This window comes from Propithecus coquereli, unplaced genomic scaffold, assembly GCF_000956105.1.
Source record: "Propithecus coquereli isolate 6110/MARCELLA unplaced genomic scaffold, Pcoq_1.0 Scaffold94, whole genome shotgun sequence".
In the NCBI taxonomy this organism is placed as follows: domain Eukaryota; kingdom Metazoa; phylum Chordata; class Mammalia; order Primates; family Indriidae; genus Propithecus; species Propithecus coquereli.
The window spans coordinates 6,915,164-6,925,510 of NW_012155729.1; the positions used below are offsets into that span (position 1 = coordinate 6,915,164).

At 39.3% G+C, this 10,347-nt stretch overlaps 1 protein-coding gene across 1 annotated transcript in view; it reads left to right on the forward strand.

Annotated features, from left to right (window-relative positions):
- The first annotated feature begins 376 nt into the window (after positions 1 to 376).
- The window catches only part of RRP15 (ribosomal RNA processing 15 homolog (S. cerevisiae)), a 79,595-nt gene continuing 69,624 nt past the window's right edge, over positions 377 to 10,347 (forward strand). The window contains exon 1 of the mRNA XM_012664911.1: positions 377 to 515. Coding sequence (XP_012520365.1) covers positions 377 to 515 — 139 coding nt within the window. The remainder of the gene's footprint in view (positions 516 to 10,347) is intronic.

Below are 10,347 nucleotides of genomic sequence, written 5' to 3' on the forward strand. Positions count from 1 at the left end.
AAGCACTGAGGGACGCTTCTGCAGCATCCCAAACCAATGTCAAGTAAGGCAGCGGACAAGGGAAGTGGCCGAGGGGAGGAAATGAAGGTGGACCGAGCGTGGCTGGGGCCAGATTGGGGCAGCGGACCAAGGCAAGGGCAAGTTAGCCGAGGAGCCGGTTGAGCCCATTCAATGACTGATTCTTATCCTGGAACGGACTTCACTTAAAGACATCAAGAGATTCAGACCTCCCTCCAATCCACATTCCGAGCCTCCAACCCCGGAACGCCGGGCTAGGCGATCCCGCCCCGGAACTGTGTGTCACCGGAACTGGATGCTGAAGTTTCTCTCGTTGCCACCCGGAGCAACTGTCAGGTGACGCTTCCGTCGCGGAAAAATGGCTGCGGCCGTTCAGGACTCACATGTGAATGCAGGGGAAAAGCTGAAAAAGTCCCCCAAGAAGAAGATGAAAATGGAAGCCAGGGCCATAGCATCGGAGCTGGAAGATGAGGTCAAAGACGCTTCCGACAGCGAAGGTAATGTGGTAGGGCCAAGCTTTGGCGCCCAGGAGGAAAGGCCGGGCTGAGTTCGCGGGAAGCAGGGGTTGCGACTGCATTTGTTCCTAGCCTCCTGGGTTTTTTCCTGGCACGACGTATTTTCGGGGTTGCTGTTACTAATGAAAACGGGGGAAACAGCTGCTGCTACCGAGAAACTTACCATAGCAAAGGATGAAGGGAAGGGGGTATTTGAAATTCCAGGAGTGGGATGGATCTCATTAAGGAGCCAAAGGTTAAAAGAGGTTAAGAGGAAGAAGGATGGTGTACATGGCTTTTTTTTTTTTTTTTTCCGGTGCGGTAAATGCGTGCGTGTTTTAGAGACTGAATACTAGTGAATGAAAGAAGAGTTAGGTGGTAAAGGTGGAATAAATACAAGCATTTGTTAACGATCTCTCTCAGAGACGCTTGATAATGAAAGGAATGAAGGACGTATTTTGAGGCCTTCAACTATTGTGTGTCCATGCTGCTCCTCTTTATTATCATTCTTGGCACCAACTTCTTAGGTAACAAGAAATTACAGACAATCCCTGATTTCCTATTGCCTAGATATTGCTCCTTTATACTAGCCGATACCCACAAAACAGCTATTGTTTTATAGTATGTTTCATCATGTCACTTATCTGCTTGAGATGATGCAGTGGTTTTCCAGCTTAGTATAACATCAGGAATCCTTGGGCTGTATGATCTGGCTCAGGTTGTCTCTCATCATCTGTCGGTCTGCCCCTCACAAACTATTGACCATAATCTAGCCATATTGATGTCCTTGGGGTTTGTTTAACACGTCAAATATACTCCCACGTCAGGGTTTCTGCACTTGCTGGCTTCACAGCCTAGAGTACTCTTCAGATTCTTGCATCTATCTCTCTCCCTCACTTCCTTCAGCCTCTGATCCAGTGCCTTATCAGAGAGACTGGTCCCTGACCACCTATCTAATGTACCACCGCTACCCTTCTCCTTGCTTTCCTGCCTTCACTTTTTGACTTATTACCCTGCTTTACTTTTTCTTAGCACTTCTCAAACGATCTGACGTATATTTGCTGTGTGTCTCTCCCAACTGTAATATAAATTCCGTAAAAGTAGAGACTGCTGTATCCCCAGTGCCTGTTGCATAGTGGGTCTTTCACAGTAAACAAATGAATGAACCTAGACTTCCAGGACTGAGAAGAAACTGTCATATGCTACTGCAGTCCCTAGGTTATGGCAGTCCTCATCCCGTGACAAAGAAGTTAAGGAAAACAAACTTTTTGTTGATTAGGAATTAGAACTTCTGGTTCTGATAATTTCTTAAAAGCTCGATAGACTAGTTCAAAGCGGTGTTGTCCAAAAAAGAAAAATTACTACATTTTTCTACGTGAGCAAAATGTCAGTACTGCTTACAAATTTGGGTAGAAATTGGACTTCTTTTTTTGGGGGGAGGGGCAGAGTCTCGCTCTCCTGCTACTCTAGAGTGCAGTGGCGTCAGCCTAGCTCACAGCAACCTCGAGCTCCTGAGCTCAAGTGATCCTCCTGCCTCAGCCTCCCGAGTAGCTGTTTGCCACCATGCCTGGCTAATTTCTTCTAATTTTAGTTGCCTGGGTAATTTTTTCTATTTGTAGGAGAGGTGGGGTCTCGCTCTTGCTCAGGCTGGTTTTGAACTCCTTACCTCAAGCCTTCCTCCCTTGGCCTCCCAGGGTGCTAGGATTGCAGGCGTGGCCAGAAATTGGATTTCCCTATTCAAGTACTAGATAAATTGCAAGTTGGAAATGTTCTTATTTCTCAATGCATTATTAGGTTTTAAGGTTCTCTTGCTATTATAGATCAGTTACATTATAAGTTGAAAAGGCTTTTGGCTGATATGGAAACCTAATTATTCAATTTAGTTCAGTGAACAATTGTTTTCATTTTTGTTTCAGCTACCGTCTAGGTATTGAGGATCCGAAGGATGAATATATTCTGGCCTTAGAATTTCAGTTTTAGGGAAGACATATATTAAACCTGGGAATGCAATACAATATATTGAGTACTATTAAAAGATAGTTATCAAGATCATGGTCTAATTTAGGAATATGAGGATAGAGACATAGAAAGCCATATCCTCTGGAACCCAGCTTAGGCATTGCTTCCTTCTATGTTGTATTTTAACATAGCTCCCTCCTTATAGATATAAGTTACCCAAATGGTAGAACTATGTCTTGCTTATTTTCATAGGGTCTTCCTTGCACATTTTGGTATTTAATAAATTTTCTTGTTGGATAAATGAATAAGGTTGCATTTTATCTAGGTCTTGGATGCATGAATAGTTTTCTAGGCCCAGAGGTGGAGAGGACAGTTTTCTCAGACATAGGGAAAAGCATACACAGTGGCATACAGTCTCTTAAAATTCATGGCCTATTTCACACAAAATAAATCATCTGCTATGGCTCTAGCTGTTCAGAGAAGTGACTAGAAGTGAAACTGCGAACAAAGGTTAAAGGCAGGTTGTAAAGGGCCTTGTGTATTTGTAGGCAGCAGGGAGCTATTGAGAACTTTTAAGCAAGGGAGTGATTAGACCTTTATAAATATTACTGCTGGAGGTATGGTGACTGCCATAGAGTGCCAGAACAGTTAGTAGGCAATTGCAAAACTCTATGATGGGCTTGCACTAGGACAGGACAGTGAAGACAGACAGAAGGACCCCACTTGAAATGTTCTGCAGTAAGAAATATTCAGTGTTCCAGACAACCAACTTTCATGTAAATTTGGGATATACTATACTGTTAGAGGAACTGGATAATATTAATAATAATCATATTTTTGGGGTTTTTCTGTGTGCCAAGTACTGTTCTGAGTTTCTTATATGTGTTACTTCAATTAATTCTGACAACTTTATGAGATAGATACTACTATTATTCTCATTTTACATTTAAGAAACTGAGGCACAGAGAGGTTTATAACTTGCTCACTTCAGTACATATGTTGGGTCAGGCACAGTGGCTCACACCTGTACTCCTAGCATTTTGGGAGGCTGAGGGGGGAGGATTGCTTGAGCCTGGGAGTTTGAGACCAGCCTGAGCAACATAGTGAGATCTTGTGTCTGCAAAAAATAAAAATTAGCCAAGTGTGGTTGTGTTGCCTGTACTTTCAGCTACTTGAGAGGCTGAGGGAGGAGGATCACTTGAGCCCAGGAGTTGGAGGTTGCAGTGAGCTCCGATGATGGCACTGCCCTTTAGCCTGGGCAACAGAGCAAGACCCTCAAAAAAAAATACATATATATATATACACATAAGTTGATAAGCAAGTTGATATGTAACGCAACTATTATTGAAGTTTGACTGTAGAGCCTGTACTTTTGACTGCTACCCTAATATGGTTGAGGAACGAGGAGGACATAGAAAATCAAAAAAGGTGTCCAAAACCTGAAGGGGCAGGGCATAGAATCTAAAGAAAGAAAGGATTGGGAACAAGGAGACCTTGAGTGGTATCTCCCACTCAAGAAGGTTTCATCACTGATGGATATTTTTGTGTTCAGATTCTGTAACACTCCTTCCAATAATTATAACCATAGTCTTCCTTTTCTCCCTCCCTCCTTCCTCCTAAAATCCACATTTTCTAGAAATCCGTTATTTCTAGAAACAAATTCCCTTGTTCACTGAATTGTGTACGAGGCACCTGCATCTGTACTGCCTTTCAGAGTGACTTGCTATTACCTGCCTCAATTTTCTTATCTGTAAAATGAGGGTGATAATAATGTGTACCTCAGGATTGTTGTGAAGACTCAATGAATTCATATATGTAAAGCATTTACTGTTTGGCACATGGTACCCACTCATAAATATTAGTATTAAATGATGACGATGTCTCTTCTGATCTAACAAAACTGCTAGTCCCGTTTCTTTGTTGCCAAGTAAGCTTCCTAGCCTTTGGTAACAGTGGTATTGGTAAGCTGGAGCTCCAGAAAAGAGGTTTGATAACTTTAATAACCCTGCAAGGTAGCTGATGGGATTTTTGTTTTACAGATGAGAAAACAAGCTTGGAAATACTGCTTCCATTATACCATAATGCCTCCTAGTAGAAAACTGCTACATCCAAAGATACAGGATGTTATCTGTTATTCCACACTTCTTGCTTCATAATCTAACCATTTAATCATGTATTTGTGGTAAAATTCAAGATCAATGATAATGATTTATTTTTATTTTTTCATAATAAAATGTCTGTAAGTAATGATAATGGTTTTGACAACTATTGATTCTCTGCTTAATTGTTCCATAAACACCTCAAACTCAGTATTTGCAAAACAATTTATAATTTCCTTTCCCAAAGCTGCTTCTATCTCTAAGAATGACACCACTACCCTTTGCCCAAGCCAGAAATGCCAGTGTAATTGTTTACTCTTCCCTTTGCTTCCATGTCTGTCTGGTTTAATTAATCCATTTCTTCTATTGCCACCACCTTAGTTCTTGCCTACATCTCTTTTGCTTATGTTAGTACATAAGGATCCTGTGTGTTCTCCCTGTCAGTGCAGCCCTACTTCCACCAATATGTCCTCTAGGCATTGCTGCTTAAACTACCAATGTTGAAGGACCACTTTTGGTTTTGGTTTTTAATTTCCAATTTGTCATGGACAGGTATTTTTAAAAATCAATAAAAAAGAATGACCAGAAACATGACCACATGCTTGGACATCACAGTAATATCAAATTGCTATGAAAGTTTCTACACGCTTACTCTCAATTTGTGAATTTAGAGTCGATTCTCACTATTTTTGATAATGTTCTATGAAGCGCAGAAAACACTGAATTAGTGAATAGCGAACCATTGCTTTTAGGGGAAATAGGGGATTAGGCTCCTGTGAGGTCTGGTCAGAACATTTTTGTCAACTGATCAATATATAACCTTGTTTTATGTGTGTTTCTGTTTAAAGACATTTAGTATATATTGTTGATTCATTAACATGGAACTCATGGCCAACAATTTAACTTGTGCCTGAACAAAGCTTATCTGACGTATATATTTTCTCTGTAGGGCTTATCACAGCTTTCTTGTGCATAGGGACACTAGACAGCACTTTCAGCACTATGCTTGGGGGTTATTTTAAACAGTGAAATCATCAAGAAAAAGCACAGAAATGTGAGACGTGGCCCTACTTTGGGAAGGACCTCTGTTTACAGTATGAAGGCTGAAACAAGAAGGCAGGGTGTTGCTTTGTTCATCTTCAGCAAATTTCGTAGAAGACACACAGGTATAACCCATGTGTTGTTTGCACTTTATTTTTCATCTTTGGCTTTAATTTTTTTTTTTTTGACGCGTTATATAAGAAAGGTAGAAAATTGTGCCTTTATGAGTGCAAAACTCTTAAGCATTGTCACACTTTGCCGAAGTTTTCCTAAATTCTCCTGTGAGGGCAAAGACCTTGTCAGCTTTGGTGACAGCTGTATCTCAGAATTTGGCATAGAGCCTGATTCATTGTGTAATACTCAATATCCATTTATTCCCTGAATAAATTGGAAACTTCTCAATGTGATTTTTTTTTTTTTACGCTTTTCTCATATATCAGATTATCACTGAGGGTAAAATTAACAGCTATATATAATTTGAACTGGAATGATAGCAAAATGGCTCAGACTGAGTTTTTTGTAAAATGTAACACTCTAGTAGGATTTAAAATTTGGTCAAGTTAGTAAAATCACAGGTGATCATGAATCATAGATATATGGAAGGTAAAATGCTGCAGTCTGTATTTTAAGTAATATATAAATGACATTGAGGGGAGGATGACACCTCTCCCTGAGTTATCTGTGAACTGCTCAGATTTATTGACTGAATACCTTGTTGGCAGTTTAGATAAAAAGTGTACTTGATTCCTAAGCTTGTAGTCTTAAAAATAAAAAAAACCAAAAAAACACAAAAACAAAAAAAAACACAAAACAGCCTCCCTTGTCAGTAAATCACCTCAGGTGAAAAAATTAAAACTGGAGTTGACGGTATCCAGTATTATAAAGGGGAAAATGATAGCTTCTACCTCTAAGTTATCCTTGAACTACTCAGATTTACTGAACTGATACATTATTAGAGGTTTAGACACAACAAACCAGAATCTTAAGCTTGTAGTCTTGGAGGAAAAAAAAGTGTCTGTAGTCAGTAAATCAACCCAGGTGAAAAAAGCCATGGTCCTTATCCAGTGCCATGATCTGATTGATAACCCCCTCCCCTCCCTCCAAACACACACACAGAGAATGTGCCCACATGACTATAAAATGGTAGGGAGGATCATTTCAGGTTTTCTGGACAGTTAAAAAGTCTGAATTGTCCTGGTCACACAAATGAAAAATGGCCGTCTACTTCTAACATAAGACTTGATAACAATTCAGTTTAGAAGGCCCTAGGAGATATCCCTTCATTTTTGATAAACCACAAAGCTGTGTTTAAGATGTAATAACCTAGCAGATAAATGTGCTTTTTATCAAACTGTAGCTTGAAGCCTCCTTCATCATTTAAGTTACTTAAAACAGCAAAGGAACATGCCTAAGAAATGAGCTATGTCGTAGCCCTACTTGAGTGGTTTAGCAATTTATAGGACAGACTCAGGAAACAGACCACTTCCAGGCTCTATCTGCTTTGGCTTGCCCAGATGGCACATGTAATCACAGCTGACAGTGTTTTCCCATGGTAGCACTTTCATTTTATTTTTGGTTATTTTTATGGAAATCTGGGCTGACTTCACTTTTTTTTCAAAGGTAAGTGCTTTTTAAAAAGTTTCAAAGCATCAATTTTGAATATTCTAAATTTAGTAATAATTGACAGGAAACACTATGTGACATGGGCAGGACAAATAATTTACAACTGAATGGGGAGCAGTAGTTTTATGGAGCCTCCAATACAGAGGATATGTATACTTAGGTAAACTCAGAGTGGGGATGGGGAGTGGATCGTTCTGGCTAACTGAGGCTTAGATAGAAATTCCTTTTCAATTCAAGCTTTATTAAACTCTTTAAAAATATTTAATGAATAGCTGCCACATTAGTTCAGTACACATTAGTTTGAATTGAATCTTGGCTTCAAAGCTTTGTAGTGTCTCAGAAATCCAACAGCCCCATTAGCTTTGCCTTTGTGACTTTGAGCATGTTTTTAACTTTTCTAAGCTTCTAAACTTCAGAATCATCAGAATATTAAAAGTGTTGTGAAATGATAATGCCTAAAAAATGCTTTAAATAGTGCTTAGCTCTAAATACATGTTAGCTAGTCAGTGTTATCATTTTAAAGTACTTTGAAAAGTTGTAGGACAGAGACATTGACCACTTGTGAAATAAAGTGAAAGCTTCCTACGGAATCAAGGTGATGCTTTCCCAACGCCTGGGTTATAGACTATTACCAAGACCATAGTCAGAATTATAGTGGAAGTGAAATTCATTTCCCCTCTATTTTTTGACATCTTTTGGTAAGCTTTCGGAATTCTCCCCTGCTCTGTCCCCCAGGTTCTCAGGATATTTGTCTGTCCTCTGATCACTGACTATCATTTATTTAGAGCCTTCTATTGTGCCAGGTTTGTGCTAAGCACTTTTCATATATATCTCATTTAATGGTTGTTGCAACTCAGTGTGGTAGGTACTGTTTTTAATCTCAATTTTTCTAATAAAGAAAGTGAGACACAGAAGGATTAGGCAACTTGCTCAAGACTATGCTGTTAGAAAGTACTGGAATCAGGACCTAATGCCAAGTCTGTCCAATTCTATAATCTGAGCTCTTAACTTCTATGCCGTAACTATCTGGTCATTTAAAGTTTCTCATTCAACACCTCACATATATTCCAAAGATTCTAAATAACAGAGGTATTTCTTCCTTGTTCCTTTTTTCTTCTCTATCACAGCCACATAAAAATTCTTATTACATGTATGTGAGTGTATATCTGTGTGCGTGTTTGTGTGGCGTGTAATCGACAAATGATGCTTACTATAGGCTAGGCACTCTTTTATGAACTTTGTGTGTGTTAACTCAATTATCACAAAAACCAGTGAAGCGTAGGTACTGGTTTTCTTTTTTTTTTGGAGACAGAGTCTCACTCTGTTGCCTGGGCTAGAGTGCCACGGTGTCAGCCTAGCTCACTGCAACCTCAAACTCTTGGGCTCAAGCAATCCTGCTATAGCCTCCCGAGTAGCTGGGACCACAGGCATGTGTCACCATGCCCGGCTAATTTTTTCTATATATTTTTGGTTGTCCAGCTAATTTCTTTCCATTTTTTTGGTGGAGATGGGGTCTCGCTCTTGCTCAGACTGGTCTCAAACTCCTGAGCTCAAATGATCCTTCCGCCTTGGCCTCCCAGAGTGCTAGGATTACAGGAGTGAGCCACCATGCCCGGCCCTGTAGGTACTGTTTTATCCCCGTTTTTATAGATGAGGAAGCTAAGGCAGAGAACTTACACAACTTCAGAAAACCATTTAGATTTATGTCTGGAGTTGAGATTGAACCCAAGCAACCAGAATTCTGTGTACATACTCTTAACCACTACTAACTGATCTCAGTCAGATTTTTATGAGGAATTCTATTTGATTTAGGGTAAATTCTAACGGTGTGAAGTAAGTTAAAGGTTAACCAACAGGCATAATGCTTTCAGGTGGTATTTACATTTTAAAAGAAAAACCTTAATCCAATAGAGAATGCTTTTAAAAGTAAGGACCTAAAATACTGTGGTAAGAGGAAAAAAAACACCAGCAGTTTGACCTCTTTCTTACTGGAAGCACACACCTGTGTGAACTTTTAAACTATTAAATATTTGCTTTTAATTTTGGGGTTTCTTCTTATTTCTTGTATCATAAATTGGATTTTTATAAAATCCCCAACTTTGCTTTTTTATGCCCAATTTTGACCATCCAATCTTCAAATCTCCCTGTTTTAGTCAATCTCAACTTCTTTTCATTTTATAAATATCTTATTTTCTTTAACAGTCCCATGCCTTTGGACATGCTTATTTCTTCTGCCTGGAATGCTAATAATAATATGATTACAATAGTAATTTATATTTTCATACAGAGCACTGACTCAGATCATCACATGTATTTGATTCTAGGTTCAGTGATCTTGGCACCCTAATGAGTTGACTTGGATTGTTGAATCCTACTTCCTTAGCCTCTTCCCTTCTATTATGTTTTAAACTCTTGCTTTGCCCATTAAGAAACAATTGACTATCATCTTTGTAAAACTTTCCCTAACCCATCCCAGGTACCCCCAAACAGTCACCCTTTCTTTCTTCATTGCTTTTTTTTAAAGAACACTTACAAATTTTATTGCAATTGGTTACGGGATTTATCCACCCTACTAAACTCATGAGTTCTTCAAGGAAGGAAACCTAGATTTAGGTTTTTCATTTTTTCCTTCCTTGCCCATCATTCGTGGGTGTTCAGTAAATGTTGAGGGATTGTGACACTTCTTAAAACTTTATCCCAATTCCAAAGGCTAAGAAAAATGGCTCGCTTCCCTACTAGCAGCTAACCATACTTATCTGGGATCAGGGACAGTTGGCAAGTTTGAAAGGGAGCTGAAGGTTTGGGAAAAAGACAGTAGGAGATGAGGAATGCCTTTTGTCTACCTCAGTACCTCAGAGGTCTAACTCTGCCCTGTTCAATATGGTAGCCACTAGCCACATGTGGCTATTTAAATTTAAGGTAATTAAAATTAAATAAAACAAAAATTTAGTTTCTCAGTCATGCTAGCCACATTTGAAGTAGCCACATGTGGCTAATGCCTATTATCTTGGACAGTGAAGATGAGGAATGCCTTTTGTCTACCTCAGTACCTCAGAGGTCTAACTCTGCCCTGTTCAATATGGTAGCCACTAGCCACATATGGCTATTTAAAT